General features: G+C 35.5%; 1 protein-coding gene across 5 annotated transcripts in view; it reads left to right on the forward strand.

The window, feature by feature from the left end:
* Positions 1 to 22,234, forward strand: part of MYO9A (myosin IXA) — a 300,242-nt gene that overhangs the window by 234,486 nt on the left and 43,522 nt on the right. For all 5 annotated transcript variants that reach the window (XM_058427939.1, XM_032174780.2, XM_032174781.2 and 2 more), the window contains 6 exons: positions 1,663 to 1,775; positions 5,813 to 5,955; positions 8,991 to 9,214; positions 9,711 to 9,827; positions 11,389 to 11,580; positions 13,769 to 13,816. In XM_058427939.1, coding sequence (XP_058283922.1) covers positions 1,663 to 1,775; positions 5,813 to 5,955; positions 8,991 to 9,214; positions 9,711 to 9,827; positions 11,389 to 11,580; positions 13,769 to 13,816 — 837 coding nt within the window. The remainder of the gene's footprint in view (positions 1 to 1,662; positions 1,776 to 5,812; positions 5,956 to 8,990; positions 9,215 to 9,710; positions 9,828 to 11,388; positions 11,581 to 13,768; positions 13,817 to 22,234) is intronic.

Raw genomic sequence — 22,234 nt, forward strand, 5'->3', positions numbered from 1 at the left:
TAAGTTTTTCTTTTTTTCTTCTAGGGAAATCAGTCTTTTTTAAACCTTTTATCTAACAGCGTCAATTTTGGTAAACACTTTTTTCTTATAAAATTATCTTTTTCGTCTAACTTTTCAATTTATTTGCACAGAGGTCTGGAAAGTAAGATCTGGGCACAGAGGCATGTGCCTGTAGTCCCAGCTACTCAGAAGGCCGAGGCAGGAGGATAACTGGAGCCCAGGAGTGCAAGACTGCAGTGAGCTGTGATTGTACCACTGCACACCAGCCTGGGCAACAGAGCAAGACCTTGTCTCTTTAAAAAAAAAAAAAAAAGTCTGTTAGACCCAAACAGTACTCAGTCTAGGGCTAATTATTCTTGACTACTGAGGTGGGATCCTCTCTATACTTTGCCCAGTGCCCTGGGAATCATAAAGTTATATGCTGTGGCTCTTGGGCATAGACACTATTACTGACCTTTTGTGAGTGATGGGCTCAATTACCTTTAATCCTTTCAAGTGATCTTTTTCTTGGTCTTGGGTTGTTTTCTCATACGAAGTGTTGATTAGTACTCAAGCTGAATATTCAATATGGACCTTCTGTAGATCTCTAGAGTTCTATCTTTGTGCTTCTCACTCCTCTCCAGTACTCTGTCTTTTGGTCTCTAGTCACCGTGCTCACCTTGGACTTTCAGCTTCATGTGTTCCACTTAGAGTCTGTCAAGTTTCACCTGGGTTCCTCCTCTCTGCATCACAGCCTAGAAACTCTCAAGGCAGTAAGATGGGACAAGTGTAAAACATACTTCCTTTTTTTCCCATCTCTCAGGGATATCTGTCCATTGTTTTAAACATTGCGGTTTCATATTATTTTGTCTGGGTTTTTTGTTGGTTTCAGGTAAGAGGGTAGACCAGATGCCTATTACTTCATCTTTGCCAACTTAAGGTATTTCCTCTTTCTATTAATAAGGCCATAGTCAGGCAGACCAAAAGGCTAAAGAAAGAATATTGTAACTACAGAAAAATGAAATATTAGGAAATGACTTGAATAGATAACATGAAATTCTCTCCTCAGAACAGGATTGTCTTTAGAGGGACACATTTTAAACAAATGGAACAAGAACTGCCAATTAAAAATCAGGTCACAGTTTGATAGCCTTATAAGTTGTTTATAATTTAGACCATTAATAATGGTAATGAGCCTTTATTCTTTCATCTTTTGGCTCTTTAAAAATCATTGCATATTCCATTTCTTTTAAATTATTGATCAGATATATGAAGAATTTATAATAGCAAGTTAAGCCATAAAAGTAATAACCACCTTTTGGGATAAATAAAAGGAGATCTGAAAGACAATACTTAGCATTCTAGATTTATTGGATCCTGCATCTTTTGTCTCTGTCTTTAAATGGTTTTCACTTTCTTGCCTTTCCACTTGAGATTCTTTTTTAAATTGTCAGAAAATATGAACTAGTAGATCCTATTTATTTTCATTGACCAAGTCCTCTTTATTTCAGATTACTTTATATAGAGTTTTCAGTAGGCTCTATTATTTCAATGAATCTCTGAATAATATGAATGTTTTGTGTGTTTTTAAATAGCTCAAGTAATTCTGTAACCTGAATTTTAATTACAGTGCTATCATTTATTTACTTGGCATTAAACCTTTCACATATGTAATTATTACAGACGTCACAGCGATTTTCGTCAGTTGATGAACAAGCAAAGCTTCATAAGACTATGTCTCAAGGAGAGATTACCAAGTTGGCAGTGAGACAGAAGGCTTCAGATTCAGATATAAGGTATATACACAGAGTTAACAGGGGTAATATAATTTTATTTGATAATTGACTATAGTTAAGTACTGAGTTTTTTTTTAAAAACCATAATTGATAGGCCACTTTTGAAATTAAACTATTTACCAATTTTTCAAGAAATGGTAAGTACCTAATGTTTATAGGCACATAGTAGTTAAGATATGTATTGAAGAGAAGAAAAGAAAAATTTCCCTCAACCCTGATAAGTTCATAGTTGGGACAGAATCCTGTAACAAAAGACAGATTAACAAGAGACAAATAACGCAAGTTAGTGCATACAGTGCATGCACATCATGCAGAGGAAAGGTAACTCAAAACAGTGGTTTAGGAATCTGGCTTATACATTGTCTTCAACAATGAACAATTAATTTTAGAGAAGTGACAAGACAAAGATAAGCAGTTTCAGGCTTCCAAAGGTAACAAAACTGTGGGAAGATAAATTTATGGGGAAACTAATGGAATAAAGTTGGTAGATTCCTCTGATGTCATTTCTAGCTGATAAAGGTCTATACTGTCTCCAGTGATTAACTTCTGTCCTTATTGGTAGAGAGGGAAGAAAGAACACCTTTACAAATTTATATCCTGCTTTTAGGCGAACAGGGGAGGGTAGAGAGCTTTTCTGCATCTACTTCTTAATTGCCTTTAGCTTAAAAATATTTATCTCAAAGAGGAATATTTTGGGGTGGCAAATACTGGTTCCCTTCAATATAATGGGCTTTATCTCCCTCTATACTTAGCAGTATGATTTGGGGAAAGTCTCCAAATTGTTATATGACTTATGGTATTTTGTTGTAAAAGACTTGGATGAGACTAAATAAGGTTGAAAACAGGTGCCAGCTTTGGACTTGGGTTCTGTTCTGAGGTAAGCATTTTAGAAATGGAACTGAAAAGGACTTTCAGAAGATAGTTCTGTTCTCTTTAAGAGAGCTTATGGAATTTTTATTTTTCAAATAAATATCTTTGTCCCTCATTATGTTGTATAAGCATTTGGGCCTCGCTGAAAACTTACAAGATTATGTTGAAATTTTTCTGGTTCATAACCATATTAAAGACCACTTTTTCACTGACTGTAGAGGTATAATCTAAGGTAACCCAAATCCAGAGCAGATAATACTAGAAACCAAATATTGAGAAATAAGATGTGACACAGTAGAAGAACATACATCTGGAAATAATAGATTATATATATTTAGTTTCCACGTCCTCCCCCACAATTGCTAAAATGACAAAATCTACAAAGGACTATTCTCCCCCTCAAAAAAACTTAGAAGTCAAAACAAATGCAATAAAACTGTGGAATCCAAAAAGTAAATGGACTTTAAATTTTAAATATGTTAATACATACGAGAAAGCCAAATCCTAATCCAGCTAAGTAAAGCTGAGAAAGATACATCTAGCTGGCTGACTTTCGCCAGTTATAGCAGAACAAGAAATTTATTATCTGGAAAGTATAAAACAGAGTATCTCTGGACCTGGAGTTTACTAGATACAATTGAGGGCTGGGGCACATATTTGGCTGGGGCACATATTTGGAACTATCAACAGACCTTTTGCATAACAAATACAATTGTATTCATGAAACCAAATGGTGCATGAAAGACCATATATTGGTGGCACTCTTGAAGTGTTCTATTCCCTGCCTAGTTTGTTTCTTCCAACTTGTATTTTATCTGTTAGTTTTGGTTTCTTCAATATAAGGTATTTCCTCAAATGTATGGTGATCAGTGGTATGTGATAATTATTTAAAGTAGGGTTAAAAAAAAAAAGAGAGAGGAAGCTCTAGTGTGCCTTGGTGGGGCTGCTAAAGTATGGTCTTCCTTACAGAGTTATCTGGTTGGTTGACTTTGCAGGGAGAGCTCCTGATAGTAATATATTCAGGTTTTTCCTTAAGGGCTGGACAGAAGTCCCCAAAACTCTTTGAACCATTTGCTTAGAACCATATGCTTAGAGGGTATGGGAACTTTGGAAAGACAGAACCAAGAAAACGGAGGATAAATTATTTAAAAAGTAATTCAGCCAAATTTTACAGAACTGAAAGACATGATTTTCCAGATTCGAAGACGCCACTGAGTGCCCAACATAATGGATGAAATTAGACCCAAAAGACATGTTGTTATGAAACAAAAGAGACAAAAGGAATCTGTTATAATGATGAAAGTAGCTTTTCAAATGACAACTGCACAGCAAGCAATGAGGGAAACCACTCCAAATTGGAGCAAGTTAGAAGGCTCTGGGAGAGATTTTTTTCAGTAAGGTGAAACTGATAAAGTACCTAATATATTTGAATGTATTGAGAGTTGATACAAATGGGGAAACACGTGGAGGTGAATTGTATATAGGAAAGTGAGTAAATGAAAAATCAAACAGTTTTCATGAGCAAATTTTAAAAATCCTCTAGAATAAAGTAGATCATTTAGGGAATTACATCCCTCAACTGTGAATATTATTTACATAATAAAAATAAATACTGAATATCATTAAAAGTAAATACTGAATATTGATCTAACTAAAATTACAGTGTAATTCTTTTGGGGGCACATGTTTATGGTTAGGACTGGAATGGTGGAACATGCCTAATCATTATTTGTGGCCATGAGTATGATAGTTACAGAAGCACACTAAATATCAGAAGAATTAGTTAAAGCAATTCAAAAGTGTTGCCTCTAGGGAGCAGAAAATGGGGTGAGCATGGCAGAGAGATACTGTTGTTTTTAGTAAGTCTTGTAGAATAATTTCTCTTTTTAATGTATAAATATATGAGTTTAGTAATAAGCTTTTTTTTAAAAAAAAAAAAAAAGGAAAAAAAGAAGAAGGAAGAAAGAAAGAGCATGGGCTTCAAAACCAGATAGACTTGATTTTAACTTCCATCTCCATCAGGCCTCTAAGCCTTAGTTTGCTCATGTGTAAAGTAAGGATAATACTGTTTATCACGGTAGTTGTGAAATTAGGAATATCATATATAAGGCGTAGTGCCTGTCACCTAGTACATACTCAAAATTTTTTAATTGAATGATTGAACAGACAAATGAACAGATAAATTAATTTACAAATAAAACTCCAACTATGAGGTTAGAATACATAATATATGGTCAGTAACTACATGCCATTGTTACTGCAAGGTATTTCTTTGATGTGTATGATGAAAGCGTGTATAAGCACTAAGAAGAGGCAATATAATATAATAGATGTGGTTGAATTTTTCACTCACTGAAACTTTGGGAAAGTTACCTAATATATAAGTCTCCAGTTTTTCACCTGTAACATATTTATAGTAGTTTGTTAAAAGCAAAGTTGTTACTATCACCTGGTCTTTAAGAAAAAAGAAAAAGGTAAAGTTGATATTGTAATTAAATTTTGTAAGCACTGTGCCTGGAGAAAGATACAAGTTCAAATAAGTGGCTGTTAATAATACTAATAACTCATGAATGTAAATAGTGACATTAAAGCTTTTATTATGTAATGGTGAGTGGAAAGATTTAAAATTCTATGTGCATCATGATAACAGTGATGTAAAACTTGCCATACTTATGGATAAAGACTGGAAGGAAATGACAAAAAAAGGTAAACTAATGTTTTTTAGAGTGGTAGGATTATTAGTGATTTCTTTAAAAAGTATTTTCTTTGTTGTTAAATTGGGTATATACTAAATCCAAGCTGGATGGCGGACAAGAATGAAAAGAAACCAGTTTGGGAGTTAGAAAACTTGAGTTAGAATTCTAGCTCCACTGCTTTGTGGCTGTTTCATCTTAGAAAAATTATTTAACTTTTCTGGATTTTGTTATTTCTATATTCAAGATGTTTCCGCATCTGAATATAGAAATAACAAAACCCAGAGAAGTTAAATAATTTTTCACCTTTCAGGTGAAGTTTAAATGCAAAAGTAAAGATAAATACACTTAATTTAAATGTGAAGCTTAAATGAGCTAATATACATAGAAGGTTTGTAAAACTTAAAGTGATATATACAAATATTATCACTGAGATACTGTAATTTCCATTTTTACCTTTATTTCTTTAAACAGACCTCAGAGAGCTAAGATGAGATTCTGGGCCAAAGGGAAACAAGGGGAGAAGAAGACTACGAGAGTGAAACCTACTACCCAGTCAGAGGTTTCGCCACTCTTTGCAGGCACAGATGTGATTCCAGCTCATCAGTTTCCAGATGGTAAAAGTGACCAAAGGGTGGAACTTGTGTTCATAATTTCTGTTCACTCTTTCTGAAAATTTGCTATTCCTGTAGTATACATAATGTCAATCCTGTTGGCTGGATGTTCTAATGAGATAGGACCAGCATTGTTAAATCCTTCCTTAACTAAAAATAAAGTTACATTTTTCCTACAATAGAAGTTCCCCAAAAAATACACCACAAAACGATGAAGCAGCAACCACCTCAAAAATGACTATGTATCATAGATTAGCCTTAATTTTCTAAACTATAAAAATGTAGCCATTATTCATTCATTTAACAAATACGTATTACTGGTTATAACTAATAGCAGCTAATATTTGAGTGCTTACTACATGCAAGGCACTGTGGTAAGCATGTTATGGTTATTAAGTCAGTTGCTCCTCACAACAGTTTTTTGAGAATTGGTATGATTATTATTCCCAATTTATGGATGAGAAAACTCAAGCACAGATAATTTCTTTTATTAGGCCAGGCATGGTGGTTCACACCTGTAATCCCAGCACTTTGGGAGGCTGAGGTGGGCAGATCACATGAGTCCAGGAGTTCAACACCAGCCTGGGCACATAGTGAAACCCCATCTCTACAAAAAATATAAAAATTAGCCAGGCATGGAGGCATGTGCCTGTAGTCCCAGCTACTTGGGAGGCTGAGGTGGAGGATTGCTTGAGTCTGGGAAGTTGAGGCTACAGTGAGCTGTGATCACACCACTGCACTTCAGCCTGGGAGAAAGAGTGAGACCCTGTCTCAAATAAGTAAAAAAGAAAAGTTATTTATTTATGCACATACAGTAACTGGAAGAGCTAAGAGTTGAATCTAGGCAGTCCTGCTCTAGAGTCCACAGTCTTGACCACTGTGTTGTATATTAAGTACTTGTTATATTTCAGTACCTAGCAGATGCCTGGCACTTTATAATAGCTCTTATTTTTCAATTTTAGAGACAAGGTTTTACTATGTTGCTTAGGCTGGAGTGGTGTGATCATAGCTCACTGTAACCTCTAACTTCTGGGCTCAACCTATCCTCCCACCTCAGCCTCTCAAAATGCTGGGATTACAGCCATGAGCCACCATGCCCAGTCCCATAGCTCTTATTTTAACTTTCTGGGCATGCAGCATAACACACTTGAGAAGTACTCAACAGTTAGTTCATCGTTCAGAAAACTGACCTCTCTAAATGGGAAAATTACTTACTCTCCAAGTTATCCTAATGTTAGAAGATTACCACTTCTTCTCAAGCCCTTTTCTCAGGTATGCCTGAGAGTTTTTAGCTACTACATAAAGATACCAACTTCTTCAACAAGGATATACATCCAAGGTGGATATATGGTAATGTGAGTGAAATACCAGCATTGACTAAAATAGAAAGAGGTCCTCGGAAGAAAGCTTAAGGCAGGATAGAACAGACCTAGTTACAATAAGAAACCAAAATCTTCTCATATCTAGGATAAAATAGAGAAACAAGAAGGAAAGATCATCAAGCTTCCCAGAGGGATGGATGGGCTTGAGCTCTCTATGCCAGAGGAAAGAATGATGGAAAGGTAGTTAGACCCCTGTTTTTGTATCTTATGGCTTTGCTTCTATCAGTTGACAAATGGATGTGGATAAAACCAATAACAAGTTAAATGAATACTACAGGTTTGGGTAACTGGGAATTCCCTACTATTGAGTGACTAAGGTTATCAATTTCTTATATCTTGTCTGGTTGACAGTCATCCTTCTAAGTTTTTTATTTCCCACAATTATATTCTTTGTTGCTAATTCTCGAGAAAGAAGTATAAACTCTAATTGAAAATTCATATTATAAGCAAACTTTGTTGTGTATTTGCTTCATAATGACATGTATAAAACTTAGGATTATAGCTTTTTATTTATATTTGGAAAAAATGTATTAAGGTAGGCCTTGTTTTTAATGCTAATATGGGATTATGGATAATTTCTTTAGTAAACATTTATTTTATTAATAAGAAAGATACTGACTTTGCTAAATAAAATAATTAGATACTTAATATATCTAAGCTGTATAATAGAAGTAAAATCAGTTGATATATGTTTGAATATAGTTGTATCCTGTATCTTTATATTCTTTACTCTTGTGTCATAGTTGAGATTGGGTTTCTCTCAATTCCTGCCTGAGGTGGTATTTAGCATGTAGGGGGCTACTTTTTTCCTTTATTATCAAAGTTAGTTTAGATAGAATCAGGATATACCATTGGACAGAGGGTAAAGAGCATACACATTGGGAAGACAAGCATGTGAAATGAGAGGAGGCCAACATTCTCATCAAGCTCCAGATAGGGTTTGGCAAATGTGGTCTAGTTCTAAATTGTAGTGGGCTACATGGACTCTAATTTCACCGTTGTAAACATTTGTAGAGAAAAATTGTAGAGAAAATAAATTGACAGTTATTTGGGGGATGTTTAAGAAGATCCTAAATGCTGAAGAGACCCAAGCAGAAGTAAGCCAGTTGAGTTACTTGGCTCCCTAGCAGGTTGCCAGCAATCACCAAATGTTATCATAGAAGTATTCAGGACTTTAGACTGTAGTAAAGAAATCATAATAATTATCAAACTCCACTGGTTTGTTGGACTTGTATGTAGCTACACATATTGTTTCAAACGTGTAGCAAAGCTGTGACTTTGTTAACAGTAAGCATTTAATATGCCAGTATGGTTGTATATTCTCTTCTTTTCTTTGGGACTGAGGTCTTTAGAATCTAACTTGATGTCCTGCAAAGCATTTCTATCCAGGTTTTTAGTATCAGACCTCAGCTTCTTGGGAGATATGATATCATTTCCCTTTGAAAAGTGGTAATTTTTAAATACACTTTCTGTACAAATTTGCCGTCTGGATTTATTGCTTAGCTGCCTAACTTCAAATATTAATGTTACTTTGCTTTTCATATATTTGCATGTTTCCTTCAGTGACTTATTAAAGGAACTTTAAAAAGAAGGATGTGAAGATTATCAATATATTTACCAAATGTGTCTTTTTGGGTCTTCTATCTTGAATTGTAGAATTAGCTCCATATCACCCAACACCTCCTTTGAGCCCAGAACTGCCCAGCAGTTGCCGGAAGGAGTTCAAAGAGAACAAAGAACCTTCTCCAAAGGCTAAGCGCAAGCGAAGTGTGAAGATTAGCAATGTGGCTTTGGATTCTATGCATTGGCAAAATGACTCTGTCCAGATCATTGCAAGTGTCAGTGATTTAAAAAGCATGGATGAATTTCTTCTGAAAAAGGTACACATTATTTGCCAAGTCAGGCCCCAGAGCAGCTCTGTGTATGGAATACTTGTGTATATCAGGATATACCCTCTAGATATCAAAATTACGTATGCTTCTGTGCTTTAGATGATCTGTTCTTTACCAGAAAGATGTGAATAATAGGATATGCATTAGCTAGACTGGGTAGACAGGATTTAAGGTTGTAGGCTTTAGTAGTGACTTTAATTTTACTAAAATTGTCAAATTTCATATGAGAAGGTGCAGCTTGTTGCACATGGGAGTTTTCTTGTAACAGAACTATAGAATTACACAATGTTAGAAGGAACCTTAGAAATCATAGAATAGTAATTATAGTTTGACTGTCTAGTCATACTTTTACCTGAGTCCTATAATAGCCTGTGGCTTGCACTTTGAGGGCAGTCATTGTAGAAGAAACAATACATGCCTACTGTTGTATTTACTTCTTTTCAATTAGTTGATTATGTACTAAAACTCGTTTTGTGGTTCCCAGGTGAATGACCTAGATAATGAAGACAGCAAGAAGGATACACTCGTGGATGTTGTATTTAAAAAAGCCCTGAAGGAATTTCGGCAGAATATCTTCAGCTTTTATTCATCTGCGTTGGCAGTGAGTTGGACTATGTTAGGAGATATTTAGTAGTTCAACATATGAAAAATTTGTTAGTGCTGTAGAAGATAATACAAAAGCCATGTTTCATAAGAGATTTCTCCAGTTCCTTGTTTTTGTTTTAGGGATAGACAAGGAAAATGAATGGTTTTTGTTTTAGGGATAGACAAGGAAACTGAATGGTTTCAGATTAAAAGCTCCCTTGAATTTCCTTGAGTAGCTTTTTCCCACCTTACAGCTGTTTTTTTCATCTTTTAAGATACTGACTTCAGATGTCCTGGGTATGATTCTGTTTTTCCCTGTGACTTTTCGTAATCCTTTTAGCTCTATTGCTGGGCTATAATGTCTAATTTTCCTGTGTGAGGAAGCATTATATGTTTTCTTTTAATGGAATTAGGGCAGTTAGTTTATGGTCACTGATTTCTACATATTAGTTTATATCACTTTGAGATTTACCTTATACTTTCACATGATACTGGTCATGTTTTAGAAAATTTATTTTTGGTGTGTGCAATTAATGCTTTGGTCTACAGAAGCATTAGTGTTTATGAATTATCATATTATGTAAAAGAATTCATATTTTATTGGCTTTTCATTGTTCAATATATTCTTTAATTCACTGTGAAGAGAAAAATCAGGAAAGCTTTTTAATTTACTCTACTTGGCTGGGCACAATGGCTTGCGAGTCTCTCTAAGCCTTCTCTGGCTAGAAAGGCTGCCCATAAAAAAATTTAAAAACATTTTTATGCTGGTCACAGTGGCTCATGCCTGTAATCCCAGCACTTTGGGAGGCCAAGGCGGGCGGATCACGAGGTCAGGAGTTCAAGACCAGCCTGGGCAACGTGGTGAAAACCCCGTCTCTACTAAAAATACAAAAATTAGCTAGGTATGGTGGTGCACGCCTGTAATCCCAGCTACTGGGGAGGCTGAGGCAGGAGAATGGCTTGAACCCATTCAATAGCTTGAGGTAGAGGTTGCAGTGAGCTGAGATCATGCCACTGCACTCCAGCCTGGGTGACAGAGCAAGACTCCGTCTCAAAAAAAAAAAAAAATTCCAGATCTCATTTAAATAAAAGAAATTCTATTTCAGTTCCTTGCAAATAATATGATGTTACTCTGGGCATGTCACTCTTCTTTGGAAAAATAAATTGGTTACTTAATATATCCTTAGGCAATGATTCAAGTATTCATTCTTTCAATTTTAGAGTAGAACCATCTAAACAAGGTTCATTTCTGGGGAGCTAAGTAATTAAGAGGGATACAAATAACCTTTATAGCTACATAAAATTTAAAAGTCACACTTAGAAGAGAAATTCTCAAGACTTCCTCGAATTATTACAGTCAGGTTTTTTACTAAAATTTAGCATGTTTTATTCTGCATTCATCCCATACTAGAATGGGAGTTTACAAATACCACATGACCTCATGGGCACGCTCATTAGAAATTGTATCAGGATCGTAATCTTTATTCTAAATACTACCCCATTACAAGTGTAACCATTCCTCTATATTTAAAGAGTTTCTTTATAAAACCATACATTTCTTTTCTTATTGCTTATAGATGGATGATGGGAAAAGCATACGGTATAAAGACCTCTATGCACTATTTGAACAGATTCTGGAAAAGACGATGAGGCTTGAGCAGCGTGATTCACTGGGTGAATCTCCAGTGAGAGTTTGGGTCAACACTTTTAAAGTGTTTTTAGATGAATATATGAATGAATTTAAGACTTCAGATTGCACAGCCACAAAGGTAAATGTGATATATTTTGATTACTAAAAGGATTTAATTATGAATTCTTTTTAAGAGTGTTTGGGACATCTTGTATTTGAGAAATTTGAGAAAAATTTTATTTTGAGAAAAACATTACAGGGAACATGTCAACTTAGCACCACTTTAGATCCTCCAAACTTCATTCTGTCTTATAATTTATCAGACCATATTTTCTAAACCGTCTGCAATCAATACTTTGTTCACTGAGTTAAAACATAATGTTCTGCCCTCAAGATTATACTCTTAGCTTTAATAGAGATCGGGGTGGGGCGGTGGCTCATGCCTGTAATCCCAGCACTTTGGGAGGCCTAGATGGGCAGATAACTTGAAATCAGGAGTTTGAGACCAGCCTGGCCAACATGGCAAAAACCTATCTCTACTAAATATACAAAAATTAGCTGGGCATGATGGCAGGCACCTGTAATTTCAGCTACTCAGGAGGCTGAAGCAGGAGAATCACTTGAACCCAGGAGGCAGAGGTTGTAGTTAGCCAAGGTCACGCCACTGCACTCCACCCTGGGTGGCAAAGCGAGACTCCATCTAAAAAAAAAAAAAAGATAATTATCTGAATTTCCTTTTGAAAAATTACAGTTAAAGATGTGATTCATTGTATTACCCAGTGGCCTCTTTATAAAAACCTACAAATTATATTTATTCTTGAATTAGGTTTTAGGAAAATATGTGTTTTGGGAAGTCTATATAATAATAATAACCTTTTTATTTTGAGTGCCTATTATGGCCTGAGAATTGTACTCAGTGTTGTGTATTTTATTTAATTCTTGCTTCAGCCTTATTAAATAATTTTTATAAAATCCATATTACAGAAGAGACATCAGGCATAGAAAAAGTTATCAATGTGTTTCTTTTCAGTACCCCAGATGAAATAATTAGATACCTGTTCATATCAAGAATACCATCAATATTTTGTATTGATTATGTTCCATTTTATTTTTAGTTATTCTACCTTATATGTATTTAAATTTCCAAAACCTCTTCAATCCCATTTTTGAAATTGTCAGATATAAATAAGTTCTGGAAAGTTCCTCAGTTCTAGATCTAGGTTAAGGTCTTTGTGCTGAAGAAGATCTTAGTAGGCTTGTACTGCCTTTGTTTTTAAGTTTAAAAGGTTGGGTTTAGATTGTTCTGTACTGTGGTTATCAGGAAATGTCATATGTAAAAGAGTTTTTCTATGTCCCAAATGTTGCCTTTTTATATATATTTTATATTTAGCTCCATGGTAGTTTTCTACAGCTAAAATATGGGGAGTAAAATCTTTAAAACAAACAATCAGCTGGGCACAGTGGCTCACGCCTGTAATCCCAGCACTTTGGGAGGCTGAGGCGGGCGGATCACGAGGTCAGGAGTTTGAGACCAGACTGGCCAAAATAGTGAAACCCCGTCTCTACTAAAAATACAAAAATTAGCCAGGTGTGGTGGCGCATGCCTGTAGTCCCAGCTACTTGGGAGGCTGAGGCAGGAGAATTGCTTGAACCTGGGAGGTGGAGGTTGTGGTGAGCCAAGATTGTACTACCGCCCTCCAGCCTGGGCAACAGAGCAAGACTCCGTCTCAAAAAAAGAAAAAAGTCGGCCAGCCATGGTGGCTCAAGCCTGTAATCCCAGCACTTCGGGAGTCCGAGGTGGGTGGATCACGAGGTCAGGGGTTTGAGACCAGCCCGTCTCAAAAAAATACAAAAATAGCCAGGTGTGGTGGTGTGTGCCTATGAGCCCAGCTACTCAGGAGGCTGAGGCAGGAGAATCACTTGAACCTGGGAAGCGGAGGTTGCAGTGAGCCTAGACTGTGCCAATTGCACTCCAACCTGGGCGACAGAGACTCCATCTCAAAAAAAAAAAAAAAAATCAGTTAATGATTAAAATAAAATAATCATTTAAATTAATATGGCGGTGGCTTCTGGGCAGAACTGAGGTTTAAAAAAGAATAATCTCTAAAGTATCCTTCCATTCTGTTGCTGTTATTGGCAATTATGTTTTATCAGATTTTAAATTTTTTCTCACATTTGCTTATTAGCACTGCACAGTTCCTCTTGGAGAATAAAGAAATGACTATTGTATTACCTGTTGAGCAAGTATCTTAACATTTGCAATGAAGTAAGAACGTATGTTAGTCTTTGTTATCACAATTTCTGTATTTCTCCTGTCCCCCTGTCAGGCGCCAAAAACAGAAAGAAAGAAAAGAAGGAAAAAAGAAACTGATTTGGTAAGTTATAATCTGTTTTTTAAATTAAAAAAGTAATTTTCAGATCAGTTGTCTGAAGTATATCATACAATATATATATGGATATATTTATGAAATAAGTTTATCAGGTACCTAGGCAATAATCATACTTATATCTTTACAAAAATTTAGGATGATTAAATGTGACTGGACTTGTTATCAATGATAGCTTCCTAAAATGGCAGAAAACTGAAATTGTTTACTCATGAAAGAAAAAATATTATTTTCAGAACTAGGGGTGAGGAAGGAGCTCTTCAGGAGTTTTCTCTCCCTTCTAACGAAAACAGGGGTTATTTAGGATTTTACAATTATAAATACTTTCAATTCAAAAGACATTTCTGAAGGCATTTGAACAAATTTTATCATTGTTCATGTTTATATACAATCACACAATATATACAGTCACACTTTTTCATGCTGACATGCTGACATGTATGAGGTTCTTTATTGAAGAGGACTTTGTAAAAGCAAAAGACTGCAAACCTAAATATATAGGGAAATGATTAAATAAATTAGACACATCTATATGATATATATCCAATATATGTCATCATATATACATCAGTATATACACATCATATATAATATCTATCATATATATAATACAATAGATAGAAACATAGATACAAAATATATATCACATATATATTATGTGGTTTATGATAATTTGTGCAATTACAAGGATGAATTAAGCCCTTAAGGTATACATAATCTACAAGTGGAGGCAGTAAAAAGTTTTTAAATTATTACTGTCAGGTATGATAAATATTATAGTAGGAATAACACAAAGTGCTGTTGGATACAGAAAGGGGAAATGAAGGAATGGTTTACAGAAGAAAAAAAACTTTTGTTAATTCTTGATAAGTGAGTAGTGGTTTAGACAGTCAATATCTAGCCATTGGGAAAGACAGTATGTACAAATGTGTGTGAATGAAGAAGCTGCTATGTTGACCCAGTTGCTTTGATTGGCTCAAGTGTTGCATATTCATATGAAGGCGTTTGGAAGAAGTCTGATCAAGACTCTACCTTCAAAATATTTTGAATACCTTACCATTTCACATCACCTCCACTGCTATCACAACAGTCCAATCAACTATGTATAGTCTTATACTGGTCTACCTTCTTATACTCTTCCCCCGTTATAGTTCTGTACGTAATAGCCATAGTTACTTTTTAAACATAAAAATCAAATCATATCCTTTCTCTACTCAGAACTGTTTAATGATTTCCAGTGTTTGTCAGAATGAAACCCAAAGTTCTTACCATGCCTACAAGGTTTGACACGATCTTGAGCGTGACTGCTTCTCTAAGCTTCATTTCCTCCTACTCTCCCTCTGGTTCCTTCTGTTTAAGCTACATTTGCTGCCATCACTTCCCACTTCCTCTCCTCCTATCTTCTTTACTTTCCTCTGGAAACTTTAAACTTTAGGGCCTACAAAACCTGGATTCAACCCTGCCAAAAATTGCAAATTCTAATGTAGAATATTTATCATTTACCTTACTAATATTCAGGATTATAAATCATCCCCTCTTGCTTGTAAACGAAATTCCCAAATCTTTTACATCCTTACTTGTAGCTTTTCCACTATCTGTGTTAGAAGTGCGATCTGACTGTTTTATAGATTATTTGCCTATTGCGAAGTTTCTGCCTTTTCATAAGTACAGAATTTTGAAAGTAGTATACCTAACTCCTTAGCCTGGTTTGCTTTGGTTCTCCAAGAGGATTTTCTCATTGAGAAACATTGGACAACTTAAGCTCTGAGTCTCAATGTCCTCATCTATAAAGCAGCAATAATGTCACCCACCACTGAGACTTTTGTGAAAATAAATGAGATTGTATACAAAGGAAGGGGTAGGGAAGACAGAGAACCTGTTACTAACAGATATGTTTAGGCACTTTATACGCTTTAAGCCTTAAAAGATTAGTTATTCATATCAATAAGGGAAAGAACAACACTTCAAAATAAAAATGTACAAAGAATATGAATACATTTATTCAACAACTATTTTATTATAATTCAGGAACTGTAATAAGTGCAATTCATAGAAATGTCTAGAGATACAAATAAATGTTTATTAGCAGTCAAATTAAAGTGAAGTAACAGTGATTTTCTACTTTTTCCATCAATGAACAAAGCTGAAAATAAGTTAGTTACCTAGAGTTTGGAAACATAAGATAGATTTTTCAATAATACAAATAGGAGTGTAATTTGCATAATCTTCTTGGAGAATGTACTTTAGCAATGATGTATTAAAAACCTTAAAAATGTTAAAGGAAAAAAAAACTGACCCAGCAATACCATATCTAAGAATTTGTTTAGTAGGCATATCAATCACACTTTTTCACAGTAACATGCTGACATATACGAGGTTCTTTACTGAAGAAGAGTTTGTAATGGCAAAAGACTGAAAACAATCTAAATAGATTGGGAAATGATTAAATAAATTAGATACATCTATGTAATAGGATGTAGCATAACATTAAAGGAAAAGGGGACATTCACCAAGACGTTTTGTTAAGTAAAAAGTACAAGGGCTGGCCAGGCGCGGTGGCTCACACTTGTAATCCCAGCACTTTGGGAGGCTGAGGCAGGTGGATCACCTGAGGTCAGGAGTTCGAGACCAGCCTGGCCAACATGGTGAAACCCCATCTCTACTAAAAATACAAAAAAAAAAATTAGCCAGGTGTGGTGGGCACCTGTAATCCCAGCTGCTCGGGAGACTGAGGCAGGAGAATTGCTTGAACCTGGGAGGTGGAGATTGCAGTGAGCCAAGATTGCACCACTGCACTCCAGCCTGGGCGACAGAGCGAGACTCTGTCTCAAAAAAAGAAAAAAAAAGTACAAGGGCTAAACACTGTATAGAAAGCTACTATTTGCATATATTTTTAAAAATTTTAATGTCGGTACTCACAGACATACACACACGTAAAATATCTGGGAGTATACTGATAGGAGTGAGGAACTAGACAACTGGGGTACAGAGATAGGAAAAAGACTTATTTTGCTTTGTTTACCTTTTGATCAGGGGTTTATATTATATCCATTCAGAATAAAGTAATTTTTAAATTGACATATATTTTACATATTTTGGGGGTACATGTGAATATTCGTTACATGAATAAAATGCGTAATGATCAAGTCAGGGTATTTGGGGAATGTATCACCTTGAGTATCATTTCTCTGTGTTAGGAACATAGCAAGTCCTCTCTTCTACCTACAGAATAAAGTAATTTTTAATGAAAAGTTTAAGGAAAACTTTAATATTAGAGTTTAGCAGAGGAAAATAATGTTTGTGTGATTTATAATTAGAAGGATATCTGTGAGAGAAGATGTTATTATCTGGCAATATTTGAGATACCATAGAGCAAGGCCATATTATGAAACTAGGATGGATGAACCATGAGTTGAAGTATTTTTTTTCCTTCTTCCCTTGATTTTTTTTTTAAGTTAGTTGATTATTTACTTAATTTCTTTTTTTTTTTTTTTTGAGACGGAGTCTTTCTCTGTCGCCCAGGCTGGAGTGCAGTGGCGCGATCTCAGCTCACTGCAAGCTCCGCCTCCCGGGTTCACGCCATTCTCCTGCCTCAGTCTCCCGAGTAGCTGGGACTACAGGCGCCCGCCAACATGCCCGGCTAATTTTTTGTATTTTTAGTAGAGACGGGGTTTCACCGTGTTAGCCAGGATGGTCTCGATCTCCTGACCTCATGATCCGCCCACCTCGGCCTCCCAAAGTGCTGGGATTACAGGCTTGAGCCACCGCGCCCGGCCTATTTACTTAATTTCTTAAGAAAAAAAATGACTGCCAATCTTCTTGTGCCAGTATGGTTTGATACAGGCAATGGTGTCAATCAGGATTAATGGCATTCTTGGTCTAGTTCTGTTTTATCAGCATAATTTTTTTAAATTTTGAACTAAGTTTTTTCAATTGAGAAAGTCACATAAACATAATTTAAAATTATATACATTATAAAGTAGACCTCTTTCCCAGCCCTTCTTCCCAGAGATACTGTTACCAGTTTTTTGGTGGTATTCCAGAAATACAGTGTCCCTGTAAAATCATTTATATATAAATGATTATATATATTTTATACACATATATATTACACATACATTCCTCCTCTCTTTTCAGGATATTCTGAGTGGAATTATGTTGTTAACTTTGTTTATAGTAGATTTATTTATTACTAATTTTAATTCCTTTAAATTCTTTATGCTACTGGAGTTTTTTGTCCTTCTTAGATAAATTATTTACATAATTATTACCATTTTTTTTACTTTTTTCCATACCTTTCTTCTTTCTTTCTTTCTTCTTTTTTTTTTTCTTTTTGAGATAAGGTCTCACTCTGTTACCTAAGCTGGAGTGCAGTGGCATGATCACGGCTCACTGCAGCCTCACAACCTCACCAGGCTCAAGTGACCCTCCCACCTCAGCATCCCAAGTAGTGCACCACCATGCCTAGCTAACTTTTTTGTATTTTTTGTAGAGATGGGGTTTCACCATGGTGCCTAGGCTGGTCTCAAACTCCTGGGCTCAAGCAGTTCACCTACCTCAACCTCCCAAAGTACTGGGTGGTGTGAGCCACCATACCTGTCCATTCATGCCTTTTTTCCAGTACATTTTCTTTCTTTCTTTTTTTGAGACTAGGTCTCGCTCTGTTGCCCAGCCTGAAGTGCAGTGGCATAATGACATCTCACTGCAGCCTTGACCTCTTGGGCTCAAGCAGTCCTCCCATCTTAGCCTTCTGAGTGGCTGGGACCACATGCACACCTATCATGCCTAGCTAAATGTTTTTTCATTTTTTGTAGAGATGGGGTCTCACCATGTTGCCCAGTCTGGTCTCAAACTCCTGGGCTCATGATTCTCCTGCCCCAGCCTCCCAAAATGCTGGGATTACAGGCATGAGCCACCACACCTGGCCTAGTATGTTTATTATTTCATTTTTTTCCTACAAAAATATTTAATCATTCTTGAATTTATTTTAGCCTTAAGATCGAGTTATGGACCAAGGCACCAAGGGATGATGCTTTTTTTCTTTAATAGTATATCAGTTGTCTGCCCACTGTTGAATGATATATTTCTTTTTCACTGGTTTGAAATATCATTTTTATAGTACAGTTGGCCCAGCACATCCATGGGTTCAACCAACTATGAATCCAAAATATTTAGAAAAAGAAATTCCACAAAGTTCCAAAAAGCAAACTTGAATTTGATGTCCATTGAGTGAATCCACACAAATGAAGTGATGTATAGGCATTGTATTAGGCATTGTAAGTAATCTAGTTATAAAGTATATGGAAGGATATGCAGATATGTCTAAATAATATGCAAATACTGTGCCATTTTATATAAGGGACTTCAGCATCTGCAGTTTGGTATCTGCAGGGGGTTGCTGGAACTAATTACCCACAGCTACTGAGAGACAACTGTATACTTACATCTTAATGTATTTGGATTTAAATTTTTAGTCTCTCTTTTTATTCATTGATGTGTTTTTTCTTGTATCAGTACCAAATCTCTTAAATTACTTTTTATTTTATCAAATATATATACATGTATACCCCTATATACATATGACTCTAAAAAGTCTTAAAGGCTATTGTTGCATATTTTCCAGCTTAAATAGAAACAATTACTGTTCCCTAAATATATCATTCTTTTTTTTATGTCTTTGCTCAGTTCTTTGTATTCATCTCAAGCATTCCCTCTATGACACCTTTTTTCCTATGGAACCATTTAATTACTCCTTTCTTTGTGCTTCCACTATACTTTGGAACTTTTACCACTTTTTTTTTTTATACCACTTTTACCATGACAGTAATACAAACTTTCAAAATCACTGCTTCAGGTCTCAATTTCTTGATTCCCATCTTAGCTTGCAGGACAGAAAAAAGGACAAGAGAGCCCATAATGTTAGGCATGGCTTGGAAGTGTCACTCATCACATATGTTCACATTTCATTATTCAGAGCTACTTATGCAGCCATTTATAGATGCAAAGGAAGCTGAGAAGTAAAGTTTAGATAGATTGTCACATGCCCAGATAGGGCTTGGGAAATCTGTATTTAAGGAAGAAAGAAAGAATGGATATTAGTAGGCAGTTAGCATTCTTTTCCACAACAAGTTCATGCCAGTTCTTGACACATAGTAAGCATCTATAAATGTTTAATTGAATGAGTAAATGTTGAGTGACTTGAAAGGCTTTCATGGTCCCTGCTACACTACTGTCCAGCCTTATTTTTCATTACTCTCTACCAACTTGTTCTAGTAGCCGTAATTGTCTCACTGTCCTAGATCAGTTCCTTTTGTTTCATTTTGGTTTTGCCTTCCTTCCATTCCCTCCTCTCCCCTTCTTTTTGTTTGACATAATATAATTGCAGCGTTATAGAGAAGTTGCAAGAGAAGTACAAATAAACCATATCCCTTAACCCAGATTTATTTAGATTCCATCATTTGTCCCAGTATTGTTCCTTTATAACAAGATATTTGTTACACTTAATTGCTATGCCTTTTTAATCTCTTTTAATCAAGAACAGTTCCTTAGCCTTCTTAGTTTCCAAGACATTGGCATTGTTGAAGAACATAGGTCAGTTATTTTATAGCATGTTTTTCCATTTGAGTTTGTCTTATATTTCCTCATGATTAGATTCAGGTTACACATTTTTGGCATGAAACATCACAGAAGAAATGCTCTGATTTTTCATTGTGTGATATCAGGAGATATATGATGTCTGTTTGTCCTATTGTGGTTGATATCTGCAAGGATGTTTCAAAAAACTCAGCAAAGATACTATTTTCCCTTGTAATTATTATCTTGTGGGGATATACTTTAGACCATGTAAATAAATACTCTCTTATTCCTCAAACTCTTACTAGTTTTGTTATTCCTTGATGATTCTTGACTGAATCAATTGCTGTGATGGTTGCTAAATAGTGATTTTTTAAAATTCCATCAGTCATTCTACATTTATTAGTTCAATTTTTGCTCTAAAGACAAGCATTCCCTTTTTATTTAGCTCAAAGGAAGTCCCACTGAACAAATTTGTGATAATTAGAGCATCAAACTAAATGAGAGTAGAACTATTGAATAAAAGAAGAATTCCTTAGCCTGCACTAATTTATTTTTACAGTGTTTTTTCTAATAGATATATTTTTACCATTCAAACTTTTTTTTAAAGTCTATGAACTGAGAAGTCTAACTCCAACCCCCTTTGTCTTCTAGTGGTAAATTTTTGTTATAACTTTCTAGTGTTTCTTTCTCCAGTATAAACTTATTAGCTATCCTTTCTCACATAAAATGTAGCATGTTATATAATAACAGCATAGTAGTCTTTTGTGCCTTGCTTTTATCATTGAACAATATATTCAGAAGATCCTTCTCTATCTATGGTAGGCAGAATTCTAAAGATGTTCCCTCCAAGATTCTTGTCACCTGGTTATTCATTCACACATAATCTGGGTACTGCTGTGAAGGGACTTCACAGATGGAATTAAGATTGCTAATCAACTCACTTTAACATAACAGTTTATTTTGGATTATGCAGATGAGCCCAATGTAATCACATATGCCCTTAAAAGCTGAAGAGGAAGACTGAAGAGTCAGTCAGAGAGATGAGGTAGAAGACGATGCAGGAGACATAGGTAGTAGAAGACAGAGAAATACAAGCATGAGAAGGACTCAATCCTCTTTTGACGTCTCTAAAGATGGAGAAAGGAGGGTGTTGAGCAAGGGAATGTGAGTGGCCTCTAGAGGCTGAGAACAACTACCAGCTAATAGTCAGCAAGGAAATAGGACCTCGGTCCAACAGCCACATGGAACTGAATTCTACCAACAACCTGAATGAGATTGGAAGCAGATTGTTCCGCAGAGCATCCAGAAGGGCACACGCCCTTGTCGATACCTGATTTTAGCCTGGTGAGACTAAAAGTCTCTGACTCTGAGAAGTGTCAGACTAATAGCTTACTGAACTGTGAGATAACAAATGATAGGTGTTGTTTTAAGCCACTGAATTTATGGTAATTTGTGGCAGCAGCAATAGAAAACTAATACAATAGCTATACACAGAAATCTGTTTCACAACTGGCTACCATTCCTTACTGGACTATTAGGCTGCTTCTAGTCTTCTGCTATTACAAAGAGTGACACAGTGAATAACCGTGTGTGTATGTGTGTGTGATGGATTCCTAGAATTGAAATTACTGGGTCATAGGGTGAATGCATTTGTTATTTTGATAAATATTGCTTCATTTCTCTGTAATAGAGGTAGTCTCATTTTGTAGTTTATATCTCTACACAATTTTTATTTGCTTTTCTCATACTGTCAGTGAGATTGAGTATCTTTTCTTATGCTTAAATACCATTTGCTTTTTTTTTTTTTTTAACTGCAGTCTGTATGTTTTT

Source organism: Hylobates moloch, unplaced genomic scaffold, assembly GCF_009828535.3.
Source record: "Hylobates moloch isolate HMO894 unplaced genomic scaffold, HMol_V3 SCAFFOLD_14, whole genome shotgun sequence".
NCBI lineage: Eukaryota > Metazoa > Chordata > Mammalia > Primates > Hylobatidae > Hylobates > Hylobates moloch.